This window comes from Dermacentor silvarum, chromosome 1 (genome assembly GCF_013339745.2).
Source record: "Dermacentor silvarum isolate Dsil-2018 chromosome 1, BIME_Dsil_1.4, whole genome shotgun sequence".
In the NCBI taxonomy this organism is placed as follows: Eukaryota; Metazoa; Arthropoda; class Arachnida; order Ixodida; family Ixodidae; genus Dermacentor; species Dermacentor silvarum.
Genome location: NC_051154.1, coordinates 235,491,947 through 235,512,240, shown reverse-complemented (window position 1 = coordinate 235,512,240; position 20,294 = coordinate 235,491,947). Strand labels below are relative to the sequence as shown.

The 20,294-nt window shown below is 46.9% G+C and overlaps 1 protein-coding gene across 1 annotated transcript in view; it reads left to right on the top strand.

Moving 5' to 3' along the window:
- LOC119437878 (collagen alpha chain CG42342-like) overlaps nt 1-20,294 on the top strand; it is a 362,253-nt gene that overhangs the window by 214,414 nt on the left and 127,545 nt on the right. The window contains exon 3 of the mRNA XM_037704752.2: nt 18,806-18,867. Coding sequence (XP_037560680.1) covers nt 18,806-18,867 — 62 coding nt within the window. The remainder of the gene's footprint in view (nt 1-18,805; nt 18,868-20,294) is intronic.

The window sequence follows — 20,294 nt, the reverse complement described above, 5'->3', positions numbered from 1 at the left end:
TTTCAGTTTATATCAGTTTCACTCCCCCCCCCCCCCCATTTTGTTTTCTCATGTACCCGTTTCACACTCATTAAGAACCTAGAAAAAAAAGCGACAAAGATAAAATAAGAAACCAAGGAGTAAAGGTGCTGGTCTGCACCTGACTAGGTCCCTGTCCCTAATATTTTGTACACTCGATTAGCAACGGTCGCATCGTATCATCCTATCAAAGATAAGAAAAAAGCTCAATAGGGCATACGAATTGTCACAAACGCTAGCGAAATCAACTGAAGTATCCGAAGAAGTGCATAAACAACAAACAGAAAAATTATTTTACCACGAGCGTAAAGGTGTTGAATACCTGGCTTCAAGAGACATCACATAACTGAACAAATGTCTGCGGATAATTTAGCGAAGAGCACCAACTATATCTGTTGTGGGGTAAACTCAATGCACAGGCTAAAACAGAGCCTGGCATCATATTGAAAAGAAAAAAAGAGAGGGATAGAATATGCGAAACCTTGCCGAGGCATGTAAACTCACCGGGATATGTGTAGGGGGTTAGGTTGGAGCTAAGATGGAGAGGTCAGAAGCAAAGCGCTCAGTGCATGCTATGGCGCTGCGCTGCTGAGCAAGAGGACACGTGGGCTCGTTTCCAGGGCGCGACGGCAGCATTTCGATCGGGGCGAAACGCAAAAACGCTTAGGTACTTATATTTCGGTTCACTTTGAAAAAAAAAAAAAAACCAGGCAATCAAGATTAATCCGGAATCCTCCACTGAATAAAACCCCATGAATCAATCCATCAATCAATCAACCAATCATCAATCAGTCAGTCAGTCATCAATCAGTCAATCGTATTTCTCTTTTAAATGAAAACAACATTATAACATGCAACAGCAATCGCATAGCTGCCTAGGAATAGACTAAATAACTAAGCAATTCAGAAACTAAATAACGAACAACAACGCGTGGCAGAATTAAACCATACCCAAACAATACGTCAAACACTCGTCCAAACTGAATGCTATACTGGCTGGTGACCGTCATGTATAATTTTAGAGTGTATACGAAGGGATTTATGAATCCGTAGTGCCAGGCTTATTAAGCCCAAAATTTCTCTTTCACCGGGGCCTCAAAGAGAGAAGTGCAGAGGTTGTGAATAGACGAATGCGCGCGGCTACGCCGAACTGGGAAAATGAGAATACTGTAAATGAAAAAGAGAGGGCGAATATAGAAGAACGTAAATCGCACACAATCTGGAGATAACACACACACAGCACCGGCAAAGCCTATCCCTAAGGTCGTAGGCGATGGTCCCGTTGACCGACGGCAGTACGCAGCGCCCGCGCCACAACATTTATTTATAAAGAAAGACACGGCGGCATCTGCCTTCTTTGCGTCATCCTCGCAGCAAGAGCATGTACCATCCGCTTCCCTCCCAGTGCACGCCGATGATCCTCGAAAGTGGGCCCTCGTTTGACAACGAGTGAACATATCAAGTGCCCTGCGAAGTGCGTGCCTTTCCTTGCGGCCAGCGACCTCCGTATACATGCCCACTTTGTCGTGTCCGATTTTCTTGGACTGACCGCACTAAAGACGTCATACGTTTCCGCATCGATATACTGCCCGTTAAAGACTGTCACGACAGCGACAATATAGAAAATACAGAGGAGAAAATGAAGCGAGTTATGTACCTTAATTATTTTATAATTTCTTCTTGCCTGTACTTCCGACACATTTCGCTAGCCCTCAATTATACCGATCGCGCTGTGTTCGAGATTTTCCTAAAACTAACTTGGTGGCTTCGATGAGCCGGGCTGTGCACCGGCCTGCGTGTCTATCAAACGTCATCTTCCCGACGCTTCCAGAGAACGCTCACTGAAAAATAAAAAAATAAAAATTGGAGGGGAGTGGGGTATCTAGGGCATAACGCGCCAAACTGCCCAATTTGCCTCAAGACATAACTCATCTAGAAACGACGGGGAAGACTCGCGTAGAGAGAGCACTGAAGGGAATTGCGTAGATCTCGGATCGATTAAATGGGCACTTTGGGCATCACGGAGGTCTTTTCTTTTTTTTTTCTTTCTTTCCCTTTTGTTGTTCTCTCACTCTCTCTCTCTCTCTGTTTGGGAGTGGCGCGCCGTTTCGGGACATGTAGGTCCCGTTGCCGAAAGCAGGCAATTTCCCTTGCCGCTTTCCCCCATTTCTTTTCGGGTTTTGCTTTGTTGTCTGAGGCGCCTTCGATTTCTCGTCCTGCTGCCGGTTTCGGGAAGAAGCGGACGACGTATCGCCCGATGAGGTCTGCATAGACCAACCCCCCCCCCCCCCCCCCCCCCCTCATCGATCAGGGTCCGAGAATACGGGGGACGTGCGCGCTCGCTCACTGCCAAGGGGTATGTGGAAGCGGGAGAGGAATATTCGCCACGGCGCGGCGGCGTGCCAGAGACCAAGCGCGCTCCGCACCGAAGCGACCTGGACGCCCCTTTTTTTTTTTTTCTGCTTGCAGCGAGCGTGCAGAGCGCTTCCAAGGCGGGAAGAGAAAGAACAGCTGCCTCTTCCTCGATGCGAGGCATCTCCGCGGTGCGAAGAACGGCTAGAGAGAGACGCGGCTTTCCTTCTGAATGGCTTCGCCGATAGTGCACTGCTGGAAGCTGAGAGTGAAACGTGCGGTCGTATGCGCTGTATCGCGCTCAGCACTTGTCGTTCGCCGAAAAGAGCGAGAAAGAAGAAGGCAAAAAAAAAAAAATAGTGAACTCACGCATCACGCCTTACGGTGGAATCGGGGGGTGTTCCCGCGCCGGAAGTTGGCACCACGCAGTAAGATATACAGGAGCGTCAAGCCTATATAGTATCTCGTAATGCATTTGCCAGGGCCTCCTCTTTAACGTCACGGTGACGTAACCCGTCTATACGGCGTTTCATTCGGCTCCCTCTCGCTCTTCGGATTCATTCGCCGCTTTCTGCGCCCTTCACGCGTGTGGCTATTATCACCCTCGCGATTTGTTGTTGTTGGCTGTTAGCGCGAAATCGGCGCGCCAATTTTCGATAAACGCGAGGAACGAGAACGGCGCTGTCTTGCACGCGATTATCACTCATGTCCCTATAGTTGCCTTGACAGCGCGTCGCATTGTTGGCGAAACCTCCGAAGTGCAGCTGGAGTGAGCAACTATTGTGTATAGAGGAAGAAAGGAATATAGGATAAGTGGGTGGTCATACTGCTGTAGAATCTAGATGATACGAAGTTCTGTGGGCCTTTTAAGATGTCTGTATCGTCAGAAAGTCGCGCATAACAAACGATAGCCAGCGCACCAAAGCGACCGTGATATAATAAGTGCTCTTGCCCAGTGGCCGGCTTTAAGCTATTAAAATGTCCAGCATTTAAATTGGTTGGCATTTGCTCTTACGAACAATTCTGGCGTAAAGGCTTTTCGTCAGTACGAGCCTAGATTATCAGCAAAATTAACCTGTGCTTATCGCGCACTCAACAACGGTTTCAATATCGCCGTTAATTGGCGCTAATCTTCCAAATGGAGGTGCAGCAAGGCAGTCGTTAGGGGAGGTTCTCGCGTTTTGTGTTTTGTTTAGCCATAGTCGGGGCGGAGGGGGGGGGGGGGGGGGGATATAATACGACGTTTGTCAAAAGTTACTAAACTATATGCGAATGGCCAGAACTGTCACTGCTGCCTATACCGGGGCATTCGTCTTTGTCCTTTTCTTTTTTCTCACGTGATGTGCTGGGGTGGTCGTGTCCCTATACGCGACGAAGCACACAGTAAGGGAGTTACGCGACCAGTAATGTCATTAACATATATAGTTCAGCAAAGGGCCGGACCAAAGACAGAGCATAGAGGCACTAGAGATTTAACTGCCGGTGTAAAGAAACTATAATGGAAAATTAAAAAAAAAAAAAAGATTAAGAATTCAAAGCCCCGGTTAGTCCGGAAGTCTTCAATTCACCTAAGAAGCTTAGCGTCTACGTTCAAACTTTTTTTTAGTTTAATAAGCAAGGGGAGGCGGTTAATCTTGTCAAAAGCCTTTGAAGAACAAAGAAATATGCGATCAACCGGGATCGACGATCGATGCGGAAACGTATAGAAGGCCGGATAATTTTGTGTTTAATAATTACGTTTTCTAAAGGTGCGGGTGCTGTTCCCGAATGATGAAAGGCACGAGAAAGCGGGAAACGCTGTGAAAAAATAGAATAAAGAATTATAAACGCCATAGAAACTCGGTACACAATAATCCGTGTAAAATGGATTCGTAATTAAAAGGAGATTGTTTGCTGTCAGCGAGGCGGGGTGGAACCACTCTAGCAGCTTCTCCCGCTCCTAAAAATATAATAAATAAATAAATAAATAAATAAATAAATAAATAAATAAATAAATAAATAAATAAATTAGAGTTATACCAGATGAATTTTTTTTTCTTTTCACCCCGAGAAAATGTTTAAATAATTGCCTGTGGTTTATTAAATGGTGATCAGTGGAAAATAGGCCACCTAAGAGCCGGCTGTTCCAATCATCAAAAATAAGCTCCAATAATTAAGGAATGTATGCCATAAACAAAATAAATGAAAAAAAGTGAGGAGAAAAATAAGGAAGGAAAAATAGCGGAGAATATACTATCGCTTAACTGCAGCATAATCGGTTTCATAATGTAAAGAGCGTTGTATCGGCGATCTGGGGGCGTGGCATGTAAGGACAATACTACTCCATAGGCTGTATTACCAGAGGAGGTGGACGTTTACTTGCATCAATCAGACAAGAAAATGCACCATTGACTAATGAACAAAATTTCACTAATGAACCTTTGGCGGAGAACTCTAGGACACGAATTGCAATGTGCAGATTGGAGCCGCAAGGTATACGTTCAGTTCGAAGTAATTTCGTACCTATAGCGCCAGCTTTGAGATAAGCGCCATCAGAATGGCATTAGAATGCCCTGTTCCACTTTTTCTGCTTTTCTTTCTCTTTTTCTTTTCTTTTTTGTTCGAAAACACATATTTAAGCACTACAGAGCAACTGTAACCCTATCTGGTCGCTGTTTTCTTTTTTTCGTCATAAACGAACATTTTCTGTATCTGAACGAGCAAGGAAATAAAAATAAAAAAGCTCCCAGTGTAGTATTTTTTTATTACATCAAATACTTCTATCACAAAGTATGTATTTTACAGGCAGCTTGTAACGTCTCATCTTCCTTAACTCACAGTACCAAGTATGGTAATTGTGTTGATAAATAATTTAAAGGCTGTTTTCATGTCCCCCTAACTAATGTGTCCAGTCTTAAGTAGTATAGCTCCAGAAGTGCGTCACGGAAGCCTAATCGCTGTGCGCCGTAGCATGTGGACATTTTCGGTGAGTTTCGGGAACAGCCTATGTACGTGCACCAAGGTTAGAGAAATGATGCAATCAACTGTGGTTAAAAAAAAACACACCCGGTATATATGAACCGACATCAGGTGGCTCCTCTGTTAATTTATAGAGAGATAAAAGTGAAGGCAAGCAGGTAGCTTAACTAGAGGATAATATCTCCGGTTCCGTAAAGACCTTTGACGAAAACAACCGGACACTTTTTGAAACACTTGCTTTGGGACTGTGGCCTGAAGTACTCAACACGTCAGGCCATGAAATGCGTGCATTGTGACTTCTCTGAGAGAAAACTTGATCAACATGCACAAATCTTAATACAACAAGCACAAAGCAATACCAAATTAATGTGGGAGATTATAAAAGGCGTAACTGAAAGCCCAAATAAAAAACCGATCACTCCTGAAGATGTCGATGCCAAATGCGCCGATACTTTTAATGCGTACTTTACTAGCATTGGTCCAATGCTAGCTGAGCCTATTCCAGTTACTGAAAGCAATGTCGATAGCCCGATCATCCATGAATGTTTTTCCTTGGATCAAGTGGAGGAGCATACCATAACCTCAATTATATCAGGCATGCCTTGCTGCAAAGCTAATGGTCACGATGGTATTACCGCAAAAGCATTGAAAGACAATATAGATATTCTTGTGCCAGTACTCACTAAAATACTTAATAACTGTATAAGCCGAGGCGCATACCCTGACATCTTAAAGATCGCAAGAGTTTCTCCTATATATAAAAGTGGCGACTTCAATGACCCTGGAAGCTATCGGCCTATCTCTGGGCTTAGCATATTAAATACATGTATTTGAAAAGGTCGTCGCGGCTCAACTGAAGCACCACCTAAACGAAAACAAGCTTCTAACAGGTGCTCAACATGGATTCAGAGCCAATGGATCAGCGTCATCAGCAGTACGAGTACGTGTTAGAACTAACCCAGAGTATATACACAGCCTACACAAAATTGAGTTGCCCTTAGGACTATTTTTAGATTTAAAGAAAGCATTCGACACGTTCTGTCATTCCATACTTCTAAAAAAATTACGAACTTATGGCTTTAGCGAAATTACAATGGACCTCTTTTCAAGCTACCTAAACGGTCGAAAACAATATGTAAAATTTGGTTCCTTTGCTTCCCAGTATACTACTATGGTTACAGGAGTTCCGCAAGGATCAGTTTTGGGGCCCATACTGTTCTCGCTATATGTAAATGACCTCCCATCAATACTAAAGACATCAAAAGCTGTCACGTAGGCTGACGATACCACGCTAGTATTTTCAGGTAAACCCCTTAGCGTATTTCAGAACACAATAAATAGCGAGTTATCAAACATTCAACTTGGTTTGCATGTAATAAATTAACACTAAACAGAGATAAGACAAAATACGTAGTATTCAACTCCCGCTATTCCAAGCTTGACACAATAGGCATGCAAATTCACCTTCTAGGTGGAACTATAGAACACAGCTCGACCACATGAAATATTTAGGGGTATTATTGGACTGCAACTTGAACTGGAGACCACATATATCTAGTATATTCGCGAAATTAGCTTCGGCTTGCTGTTTATTAATAAAACTCAGAGAATATCTTCACCTTAACGTTCTTAAAGTTGTTTACTTTTCCATACTTCACTGTCACATCATATACTGTTCCGAATCATGGTCTGGCACATATAAAACATACATAGATCCCGTCTTTCGGTTACAGAAAAGGGCCTTGCGCATTATGACATACACAAGCCCACATGATTATAGTGACATGCTGTTCGGTCGTCTCGGTATATTACCATTATCTCTGGTATGCGAAATGAAAGTTGCAATTTTGATTAACAATATTTTACGCGGAAATCATTCATTATCACCAAGCCTGTTCATTACACCTAATCGCAATACAAGGGGTGCAACAAATATAAATTTCAACCTACCAATCACTCCCGATACAGCTTTCCGTTGCTCAATACGTGCTACACAAAAGTGTTTTTTCGAGCGTGAAAGAAGTCGGCGAATACACGCAAAGTGCCTCGAGCGGCCAGTCGCGCGGCAGTTCTGCGTGTATTCGCGGGCTTCTTTCACACTCGGAAAAACACTTTTATGTAGCATGTATTGAGCAACAGAAAGCTGTAACGGGAGTTTTTCGTGTTGCTCTACAATCTTCTAATTGACACTTTGATAATTAGCGCAGTACTTCTCGAGTTAGATAATTAATTAGAATTACCTAATTAAATATCAGTAAAGAAAAAAATTACTGCTGGCTACTCCACTGAACTGGAAACAATACGCACTAGGTTTGCTTCGCGTAACGCCGTTCCGCTTTTTTAAAAATCGTGCTGCGTGATAGCTGGGACACCCTGTATATTGACTATGGGCCTACACTAAACTTTGGCTACTGGCCTAACAGTTCTTTTGTACAAATTATTATCAATGAAAAATAAACTGAATTGATTTTTTTTAAATTACGCCACTGTGAGAATTGCATCGAGATTTTTTTTTTTTAGTGCATCTACCTTTCTCTCCTTATGGTAATCCACGTCATTTTCACGTAAGCTTAGGCCGACTTAGAGCGCTATAACGTAAAGCTATTCCAAACTGTTTCTATTCCAATTCTGCAATCAGCCCTCCACGATTGGTTGAAAAAATTCTCGGGCCACCCCCACTTCGCTTGTCTGTCACACGACTTCACGAAAACCGCGAAAAAACCTCCCAGCTACCGCACCACACATTTTTCGATGAAATGTGAGACAGCACCGCGAAATGAAGATTATACATACTTATTCTAGCGTACAGAAAGAATGATACAAGCTAAAGGAAACGACTTGTAGAGGTTCTAATCTTCTGCCTTTCTATATTAACTTGCATGTAAGAGTAGAAGCCATTTTCAGGAAATAAGACCAGCTTCTTCTTCACGTCACATAAGCCTATTGAAGAGGCAAATCTATAGCAATAACTAATCCGGGCGCTCGCAACGTAACGGCTCACGACACACAGCTGTTAAAACGATTTACGTAGAATTCGGGGGCACCCACACTTTCGTGCAAAAGGGCAGTTTCAGCCAGAGCCGCTGATGCTCGTTTTCTGAAATTTTATTGCGCTGCGCTGTCGAAGTGCGCAGCCAACCTGCCCTTCTCACCGATTGAATTCACTCATTTTGTTGCCTGATAGCGCCGACGAGGGATACGCGGCAGCGGTCACTTGTGGATCAGTATTTGATGGTCAACGAACTCGATGGCGCATGCTGCTTCATAATCGTCGTCGCTTTGTCACGTTTCTTTTTTGTCTGTTTTCTCGTTTGATGTTTATTCGCTCCGTCTGCCTCATTAATTCGCGATCTTGTCCGTATAGTCCCTATTCGAAGAAAAAAATTACGAACTTTAAAGTACAAAGAGCGAAATAACAAAGGACGGGCAATAACGAAGCCATGAGTGCACAACGGCAGTGCCTTTCCCGCCTTTTGTTTCTCTATCAGTGACTTTACATTCAGATTAGGCAGCATGGACCAATGCAACCGTAATTTAGAAAGAGCAAATTACTCTTGATTCCGCTTTCGCATGCGTCGGGTGGTTTCGGCGCGATGATTCTATGTTTCATGGGTTCAATCGGTTAACGTTTTTACGCATTAACGACCGGGGCTCTTGCGCGCCGCCATTTCCGTTCGCCTGCTACTACACTTCAGAGCATTGTTGTTTGCGACCCCACCTTTCCCGCTTCTTTCATACCTGTCGAGGTTTCTTAGTGGCTATGGCATTTTGCTGCTAAACACAAGGTCGCGCGTTATATATTCCCGGCCTCGGTGGCCACATTCTCGAGAAGGAGAAATGTAAAAATGCAAGTCTTCCGCGCTCTAGGACCCCGGGTCACAGCACCCCACTGCAGCTACCCTCACAGCCCATGAGCTGTTTTAATGCGGTACAGCCCATAATTGTAACTTCCTTTACTGTTGCCTTTTGTAGCTTCACTGCACAGTACGACGATGCTCCAGCTTCTTCGTGCGCTGCTTCGCATCGAAAACCGCAATCTCACTTCGTTTTCTTGGTCTGGTTAAAGGCTCGAAAACTAAAAATAAAACAAAATGGCGCGGGTGAAAATTACTTTCGGTGGCGGCTGCGCAAACCGGAACTACACGTCAGAATGGCATCTCCGTCAGACCAACAGGAAGGCGTTGCCTACGATATTATATTGAGAAATACGCTACGTTTCCGCATCTGAACTGCGATATGAACAAGCGCAATATTGCTTGGAACGCGAAGATAGCGCGCACTCTGTTCCATATCACACATAGCCTTCTTCCTGTAGAGTTGTGTTATATACTAAGGTGAAAACCAATATCCGTGAGACATACCACGCGTCAAATACTACTCGTATCACCAAGCTACGTAATTCGCTTCGGTTCCTCAATACAGAAAGCGATGATATCTGATCGATACGAGAGCGGCGCTACACTAAGAAAGTGCCCGATGCATGTAATACGTCGCGTCGCGCCAATGCTGCGCTGTTAATGGCATATACGTAACTTCTCGGGAAGTTCGCGCCACTTCCTACTCTCATTGTATTCACCTCTCTTTTATAATCGTCTTCTCCTCTCCTCTTAACCTCTCCAAGTCCCCCCCCCCCTCTATAATTAATTGATCATTCAAAAAGCAGTTCATCTCCCCAATGTTGTCATTTATTTACCCCAGCATCTATTCGCAACATATGGGAATCGCTATCTTAAAAATCAAGCCACTGCGTTCCTCTAATTCTCGTTCGCGATTCTTGTTCTCAGAATGCTCTAAACGTTTACGTCGTAAACTTTTCCATAAAGTACGAGCGTACACCCGAGAGCAAAGGTAAACTGACCACAGGCTCGCCGAAAAAACTTAATTTCTTTCTAATTCAGACGCGCAAACTGAAATTGAGAAGTGCACTGGAAAGTTCGCAATGCCAAGTTTGGGATGCAGTCCTCAATTTCAAGTTACACTCACAGGCAGTGGAGAAAATTGGCTTTATCACTGAGTCCCTGGCTTGATGCAATTTAAATTTGAAAAACACATCGGGTACATTTTGCACAAGCGATGCGTTTGAACGAACTTCTCGAGGAGCCATTCGTACAAAACGGAACATCCTCTCCAACATGTTTGAAGTTAACGATGGCAGGGTGACATGTGCGCCGGAAGCATTCCTGTGTTGTATAATTACCACAGGCATTTCTGCTTTATATCGTTCCATTTTCAACGAAGGCACACGTAATTATGCCTCTTTAACACCTCACCGGCACAATTAACAACGCTGTGCGCCTACACGAGTCAGCAATCTCGTATACGAATGAGGCAGATCAACTCGACTCTCCCCTACTCGTCCCACAAAGCAGAAAGCGCGGCTGTGGCTGGCAGTGCTGGCACCCTGTACACTAAAGCTCTTCTTTCGTGGACGTTACCAACCCCTGCTCACTCTATATAGCGCCGCGTACGTGGCCACACAAGAAAACGTGTTTGCCTACGCACTGACTTCAAGTGGCCAACGGCAAGCCAGCTCGACAACGCAGTCTATAGTCTGCGAGAGTGGCATGGCTCGCTCCCGGGGGTGCAGTGCACAAGAGTCTCGCGCACGTGCGCGAGACGATGCGCCGTCTATCGGCGCATCGGAGCTAAGTTTGTTGCGACGTGTCGTAGCGGCCACTATACTCGGCTGTCGCCATACGCACGTCCGTCATAAGTAATGTCGCCCACCCCCCCACTTCCGCTTCCCCCCTTCTCCATCGCGTACATCGCCTGCGTACCCGCCACAACAGTCCCCGCTGAAACCTCGCCTCCCACACGTGTACGCGGCGACGACACTCTGAAATAGCAGCGGCTTCGCGTAAACCCGTCAGCGAGGTAACGAACTGCTGCTCGGCGTACGCCCCCCAAGCCCATTAAGAGTCGGCGGTGGGATGCCAGAGTACGGATACGCGCATCCATCACTGGCGAGACGCTGCCGGTCGAACGCGTGGCGAGCGCGCGCACACGCACACACACACACACCGTACACGACCACACACTTCACCGGTCGCGCCGCTGCCTGTACCGTTGACGGACACAGGAGCGATGCCCGGACAAAGGGGAGAGCGCCAGACTCCATATATACGGCTGACCAGTGTCAGCGGCAGATGTGAGCGCTCCGGCTTTGTTGCTTGGCGAACAGTCCGGACGGCTTTATTTGGTGCCCGTAGTCTTACAAAGGGTACCTTCCTTTTACTTTAACAAGCATGGTTTCTTAGCATTGTTTGGTGTCTAAACAAGACTGATGTATATTAGCCGTGCTGGAGCTGTGAGTTGTTTCGCTTTATCTGCCTGGGCCGGTCAGTACTTCTGTCATTGCGCTAGTCGACACAATCCCGTCGAAGTGGGAATCAGTCTGTACAGCCCTCCACTATCAGGTTGCCTTGTGTCCATGCTTTGCGTTAAGACGCAAGATGTTCAGTTACAGTTCGTGTTGTGAAACCAGCAAATTGAATGAAACATCCTAATACTACTCTTCCTCTGCCATGTTAGAATAAATAATGCCTTTTCTACTGAAGTGTTAAGATAAGTCGTATAAGAAAGTGTTCTTGAAGGAGAAAACGTAAGCGATGAAATTATTTCCCTGCTTAGATCTAAACTGGACGTCCTTACTTAAGTCAGTGCTTGTTCAACAGACCATTGTGTCTATTTCTCTTCTGGTATAGCTACGCAGCACGGGCACTAATAAGTGCGTCCTAGTACGGAGCATAGAGTGGTCAGCATTTGTCATGTCATGGCTGCGATAACCGAAATGATCTCACGTACACACTTAATAAAGTGAGAGAAAAATGAGTGCGCATTAGGAAGAAGTTCCATGTGCCCCAACAGTATTGCCTCGCACTTGACCTTTTCCTGGGGGGTGCATGCAAGGAACGTGGTTTATTTTAACACAAGCTACGCGTTTAAAACACTAGTATTGGTCTACAATGGCTACTATACCTTTGAAAATATCGCGCTCTCTTCTTGCTTTCGCGGGATTTCGAGAGCTTTCTCCAGGTCGTAGCCGGGAACACTTATTGATTGCTAGGTACAAAACCCTAATCCCCTTCAAAGTAGTCTTCTTGGTTATGCATACACTTATCCCAGCGATCCCGTCATTGTTGGAAACACTTCTGGAACGCGTCTCTTTGAATGGTGATAAGCGGAGCCGTCGTATTCTGCATGATGTCTTCTCTTGACTCAAATCGGGTTCCTTTCAGCGGCATTTTCGGCTTTGGAAATAGTCAAAATGCACACGGAGCCATGTCGGCGAAGTAGGGAGCCTGACGAACCACAGAAATGTTGTGGTTGGCGAAGAAAGTCTGAATAAGATGCGCAGAATGGGAGGGTGCGTTATCATGATTGAGCTGCCAAGCTTTTGCTGCCATCAGATCCGGTTGTTTGCGCCTCACAGTATCACGAAAGCAACGAAAGACCTCCTGGTAGTATTTCTTTGTGATGGTTTGGCCTTGTGGTGCGCACTCGTGATGCACCACCCCACGGGAGTCGAAGAACATGGTCAACATCACCTTGACATTGCTGTGGTCCTGTCGTGCATTTTTGGGCCTCGGGAATGTCGGATGTTTCCACTGTGACGACTGCATCTTGGTTTCTGGGTCGCACCCATAAACCCACCACTCATCGCCTGTGATCACGGTGTTCAGAAAGTTGGGGTTACTGTTTGCATTGTCCAGCAGGTCCCGTGCGATATCCAGACGGAGTTGCTTCTTCTCCATTGTTAGCATGCAGTTTGGCCAAGAATTTCGCGGTCACTCTCCAAATGCCCAAATCCTCGATCAACATTGAATGTGCTGATCCAATGCTTGCCCCTGTCTCGTTCGCAAGTTTTCGGGCTGTTATTCGACGGTCCTCCATTACCAAAAGCACAGTGACATTATCGCTTCGGCTTGTTTAGCGTCTGCCTGAACGCGGTTCACTGTCCACTGATGTGCAGCCATCTTTGAAACGGTTGTACCACTCCTTTATCCGTGAGCTGCTCATGGTATCATCCCCGAAAGCCTGTTAAATCTTGCGAATGGTTCCCACTAGGGTATCGCCAAGCTTTTGGCAAAATTTGATGCAATATCGCAGCTCCTGTTTTTCCGCCATTTCACAACTGCTGGAGTCTGACAAGCGCTCACTACACGTCCTCACTCATAGGCCGACTACCAACAACTGACGCTTTCTGCTGGCAGGAAAGACATTCACGCATGCGCATGAATGTCCCCTTCATATCTCCACCGTAGGACGCCTCCAGCACCTTATTGGCTTACGTGGGAAAGAAGAAGGTTCGATACTTTGTGAACCCACCTGGTATAGTTGCGCTGCCAAGGCACGGCACTTCAGCGGTCCCCTTGTGACCAATGAAGTGTCATGCGATGTTTACCAGCACATTTATTTACACAGAACAGCATGGCGTCCATTCGCATTACCGTGGTAGAGAGAAGGTGTTTTTGTCGTTAAAGCACTTCTCTCTTTGTGTTTTTTTTTAATTATTATTATTTCTGCGCATGTCCGCTTGCCGCTTTTCGTCTTTGGTATCTGCACGAACGAGACTTCACCGCGCGCCGTGTCGCCGCGCGCATCGGAAAAGTCGGTACTCCGGTCGCGTAAATACCCGCTGCAACCACCAAGAGTGCAAGTAGCCAACAGACGACAACGCAAAGAGCACAGCCGGCACAAGACGAATCATGTCCGGCCGAGTTTTGACACGTGGGGCAACGGGAAGACCCGCGGAAAGAGCGCGGCCCACTGTCTGGTCGGCTCGCTGGCTGCCATCCATCAGGCCGACAAATGTCCAGGGCACCCAGGGCTCCGTGACGGGAAGTGGACACCGGCAAGGCGTGTCCGCCCCCTACCCCCAGTACGCTTTTGTTGACGCCACCGCGTCTCCCGGATGCCTCGTCTGGACCGGCGGCACGCGTCACGATCCCGGGAGTATACGTCAAGGCAGGCGACGAACATGCGGGGTTCCGCGCAAAGTTTGGAAAGAAAAAATAGCACAGGCAGCGTTGTGATAGTGGCGAGCGTTTTGAGGATGTTGTTTCCGCGTGTCGCGCGGTTTCGACGCTGCGAGCAGTGACGAGCAGCAGCGCGTAAAGTCCCTATATAGCAGCGCGGAGCTGGCACCGATGGCATTGAAGACGAGGCTAATTTTTTTCGCCCGAATAGCAAGTGAGGACGCGACTGGATTTACGGGGTGGTAGAGAGGAAGGGATCTGCCGGAGGCAGAGAGAATAGATCAACGCGAGATGTCGGCAGCGTTGGTGCTTGTTAAACCGAGGGCGCACTTCTCCATTCTGAAACGCCGTCCCACCGTGACTCCGGCGTAGTTCCGCTTTGCTGAAGCGGAGAGTTTCGTTACATTGCAAACGCCTCCTCTAAGAGGACCGGCTGCGCAGATGCTTTCCTTTTTTATGAATATTATTATTATTTTCTTCTTTTTTTTCTTTTTTTTTCCTTTTTTTTCATTTCGCCCCCATAGAAAAATAGACGCCGTGATTTGATCTCGCGACCGCGGCCTTAGCAGCACCTCGCAATGCTTGGTTTGCAAGAAGTTGTGTAGCAGGATTGCACCAGACAGTGCGTAGATTCACGGCAGACAGAGAGAGAGAAACAGAAATATAGAAGAGACGAAAGGCAGGGAGGTTACCCAGACGCACGTCCGGTTTGCTACCCAAGTTGCAGCAAGTAGGCCCATGAAGCCTGCTTGATGGCCACAGCACCTACTAGAAGGACCTCGTTTCTCCTTCTGTCTGCGCAGAGTAGCGAGATAGAGAACTTTTACCGTTGGCCCATTTCTCTGCATCCCTCAAATATACCCCCTACTCTTAAATGCAAAGGCAACTATCGCGAGCACAAGACGCCTACCAGTGCGCCGAGCACCGTAGCTCTAAGTTCGACTGTTCATTTATTGTCTCGGTTACCTCATATGCATAAGATAAATGTTCTACGATTTTCGATCATAGGCCACCGCGAGCAGCGAAGGCCATGAAGTTACGTTTTTTTTTCGGTTTGTTACTGCTTCGCTTCTGAATTCCGCAGAAGTCTCATCATGGTGAGGTTACGCCTTGTAATAAGATTTTCAGCTTTTACATTGCACCAAATTGACGGACGAGCACAATTTTCTGACCCGGTTGGATGTGCACGAAACTCTGCGCACTTTTGGGGGAATAGATCTTCCAGTATTTGTTTGCTTTACGTTTATACTATAAGGCCACGTCTATTGAAATTTCCTCCGTGCCTTTTAGAGGAAATCAGTGAAGTCGGCGCAGGATTTCACTTAAAAGTTGCATCATTCCTCGCGTCGTTAATCGAAAGCGCCTTGATTTGTTTTGAGCCCAAATTTCTCATTCCTTGAAGTGCACAAAAGAAATGACGAGGTGCAGCGGGCAAAGAACGTTCTCCTTCAGGGCCTATTAACACGTATTAACAGCCTCTGACTAGGGTTCACTGTTGACCGGAAAATAAGCTTTATTGTATATCTGCGCAGATTCATAAGAAAATCGTCCCTATAGCACGGCTTATGACGTGCTTCCACTTAAATATGGCTCAAGAAAAAGCCCATTGGATGTTTAAGCAATACGGTACCTGTCACTCTGATACGCAAGGACTTGCACTATCGCGTTAGGTACTGTTCCTTTATATGTATACAAAGCTTGTTATCTCGCGCGTCCTAATTTATCTTCGCCCGTCCTAATTGGTCAGCGCCGGCAGGAGTGCAGGGGCCGACAATTTCCGACACGACTGGCCGGGATAACGAGACAGTCGCCGCGGCGGGGACCGTTCATGAACTGCACCTGCGTAAGTTTTGTGAATGAGGGTCCTTGCTAGTTTGGACACCTCCTGATATAGGCCGAAGTTCACCATATGAGCGTCCAAAGCACCAATAAACAAAACTATACTTATAGCGTAGATCCTGCTGTCGTATCCATGCCCATGCATATAGTCAGAAGCCCTCTTTTCTTACCTCTTGTTCACCGCCTAGTATACGTATGACTCAATACTATATGCAGCACCGGTCGAGGATACGGTACGAAAAGAAGCGGAGTTTTTGGAGGATCGATGTTAGGTGCTGAATGCAATTGTAAAAAAAAAAACGTTTTCCAACGATTAGCTAATTTAATTTCTCTCCTTCATCGTCCTTTCTTTCTTTTCCTGTGCGCGTTACTATCGGTTTTATCTTATAACATAGTTTTCTTGCTTACTACAGATTTAGGTGAACACGGTAACCAAATTATCGCCGTACGCTGATAACGGCGATTTAATTTCTTATGCAAAGCGTGGGATTGACGTCCTTATGAAGGAAACCATCGACTGTTGTATCGGATGAGTGCTGGCGGTGATGGCTGGTACTCGTCAAAACTCAACAGCAAAGCGGAGGAGAGAGGTTATTCCAAAAAGGAAAAAAATATAATAAAAGCGAGATGACCTGCACTTAAAGATGCCCAAAATTACGTGCACCGGGAAGAACAGCCTCCCACTTAATTAAGATTCAAGCGTACAAGGCAAATTTATTATGCGTATTATGTAGAAGAGAGTGGAACTTTTTTTTTCTTTTATTTCGAAGCTGCCACATGGCGATGATTAGGAGTATACCCGACCAGCGAATTTTGTTGCAAATAATATTGGGCTGCCCTTTTATTGAGACTGAGCAACTGAGATGATTGATTACATTTAGTATCATGCAAAAGACAGTTGCGTCTGAGCGTAGATGGAGCGGTATGCACAAAACGTCCCTTATCGTACAGAGCGTTTCCTTATTGGCCGGTGTTCGGGCACCCGCCACTTGTGATATATATATATATATATATATATATATATATAGCGATCGGCCGGATACGACAAACTCGCTGCGGCGATGGCCAATCGCAGGCAGCACATGAGAAGTTTTATTAATGTTTTGTTGTAACTCGCTACACTTAAAAATGCGATGAGTCTTATAACGTAGCTCAAAGAAAAACACCTAGTTTTTATGTGCATGAGCGGCGTCATATTGCGCAAGCCACTCCCGTACTGTAGTGAAAGTATTCGATCACAAGCCACTGTATACTGCCTAAGAACCTGCCATAAGCAAGCGTTGCACCGGTTTACCGTCAATTAAAGAGAAGGAAAACTTCAACCAAAATTTAATTTGGTTGGAGTTTTCCTTCGCTTTAATTCAGTTGCCCCCAACCAGGCAGATAAATCTGCCGAATGTTTACCTTTGACGGTTTTAACATGTATGGAGTTCATTCAAACTTGCATTCCTATTTTCAGCAAACATTTTTGATAGCGACGTGGCCATGCCGAGTGTCTGCAATCAATATTTCGTCCTTCTCTCAAAGATGAAATATATTTGCGTTGCTTTCATGGCGGTGCATAGCCACTGTATCGTTCGCGCATTTAGCATGCTTTATTTCATTGCGCACGTGTAACGAGCCTAATTAATTGTCACACACTGACGACTATATCACGGAGTGCAGACAACGCGGAGGAAGACACGGAGAGCCGCTTTTCTTTCTCTGCAAGAACAAAATGAAAAATGACGCGCTGAATGTTTTTCAGGCTGCCTTCCCAGTCACTTTGAAAACAGGCGCTACACGTGTCGTACGGCTCAAGCGGCTATACATTAGCGCAGTCCGGGTTAACTGCGAGATAATAGATTAAAGGTCGAGAGATTGCCCAGAGCAACTGTCCGGCTGGAACCAATAGCGCTATGCGGGCTAATACCACGTGCCCGCGAAACTGCCCTTATCAAGGCAATCGATCGTAAAACGGTTCTCTCATTCCCAATTCACTGCGCACGGTGCAGCTCAAGGGCAGTGAACGAAGCCTCATGTACACAAATGGCCGAGCACCCGTCGCGCCTCCCCCCTCCCTCCCCCCCTCCCTCCCCCACCTTATTCCGAGGTTCGTACACTCTCTTCCGCGGCGGTCGTCCTTTTTCGTTTGTCTTTCTCGACGGCAAGTGAACACATCGTAAGCTGGCGCGCGTGACCCGAAAGGGCAGTGCGGGCACTCTGCATAGTATAAATGCGAGTCAGCTGCCGCTGCTGCGCTGCGCATGGATGCCCTCGCGCGCTCAATACGGGAGTCGGTCGGCGCGCAACAAGTTAATTGAATGCAAACAACCGGCTGCCTGCGCACCTATGCCCGCGCAGCAGCAAAGCATAAAGCGACAACACTTGCTGTCTCTGGCACAGCTTTATCTCTCTCTCTCCCATCCCTCTCTTTCGTTTCTCACCTCGGAGACAAAATTAGGCAGTGGGTCCCGCAGCTACACGCAGCAGCAGAAAGAGGACACTGGCGCGAGCCACGCGTGGTGCGCGTATATCGACAGCGACTGTCGCCGGAGCAAAAATGAACGTCTCCCGGCGTTCGCGCGGGAGGTAATTGGGCGCGTCAAAGGGGTACGGGTCTCTCTCTCTCTTCTCTTCCCTCCGTTGCTCAACGCCGTTGTTCTTCTCTCTTCACGCAGGTCCGCCCGGGAAGCGAGGCAAGAGGGGCAAGCAGGGAGAGCCCGGCGAGGCAGGACCGCCGGTGAGTGCCGCGGTGTGTTTCTTCTTCTCGGGAGTACACCCCCCCTCTTGGTGCCCAAGCCACTCCTGTTGCTTGCGCGGGGCCTCGCGGGGCATTATTCAAATTGTGGTAAACACGAGAGGTTGGCCCCGTGGCCGCGCATGGAGCGGACCACTATTTGCCCACTCGTTAAAGCACGCGCGGCTGGCCACGGGAAACGTCCGCGCTACGCGCGGGCACGCCAAGGAGGACTTCGAATGAAACGTACGAGTTTATCTTTCCTTCCTTTGGCACCGTGCGCGCGCTGTGTGCCACTGCGGTGCCCCTCTTTCCGTGCTCGTTAGTAGCCGCTCTTCTTTGTGCTCGGGCCCCGAGGCTGTTGCGGTGTTTGCTCTTCTTCTTCTCCTCCTTCTCGGCTTCCCTCCGGATGGTCTCCCTCATAACGCTGGTTCCCTGCTCGTGTGTCATTCATTTTCTTCTCTCTTTCTCATTCATGTGTATCCTCTTTTCTCAGTCACTGATGCTTATGAAAAAAAGAAGGGAAGAAAAAAAAAAGCCATCTTGCGCGGTTGCATCAACGCTTCGCGTTGTCTTATTTCTACACATTAAACATTAATTCCTCATTCCTGGCGACGTATAGCCGTGCTGCGCCTGTGATAGTCGTCGAGGAGTGTAACCCAACGGAGTTCAGGGTGTGAGCCGAGACCTTGGGCGCCTACAAATTGCATCAACTGGTCGAAGTTAATCCGGGGCTGCGGAGCGCGCAGCCGCGATTGCCCGTGGCCCCCCGAAATCTCGTTTGTATAGTGCAGCGTCGTGCTGGGACTGCATGCAGGCGCTGAGGACGTAATGCAACTAAATCCGTCTCGCTTTCTCCCGGTCCCCCTCAGACTCGGCAACACGTCCATAACCTGCCTCTAGACTCGCTTCGTCCATTACCTTGCTGGCAATGAAATTAATTCTACCAACGGAAGTGCGTATATCCATCGCCTTTGCACTCGTCGCGAAATTGAATGAGGCGCAAAATAGTATGGTAATGCAAGCACTTCACTCGCTGCATTTGCTGATTAGGTTATAGGCGCGTTTAAACGACGGGTGGAATCACCTATTTTAGTACATAGTCCAACCGCCGCGTTACTCAGCGGCGACGAGTGGCGTGGTTTGCGGAGCTTTTATGCACGGCGAGATTCGACGCCGTTGATTCGCGCGGCAACGTCACAACCACGGACTGAATCGGCTATTACACTCGGCGCCGAGTGCAGCAGGTATCGGACTCTTCTCTAGCGAATACCTTACATTACAGAAGATATTAAACAATTATTCTTCCTGTCTCTCGTTCTAGCCCTTCACAGTCGTTAACAATTCGTCGGGATGCCTTTCGTGCGTCACTAAAGATGAGGTTTATGAGATGAGGTTTATTCTTACTGTAGGAGACAGTACGTATGCAG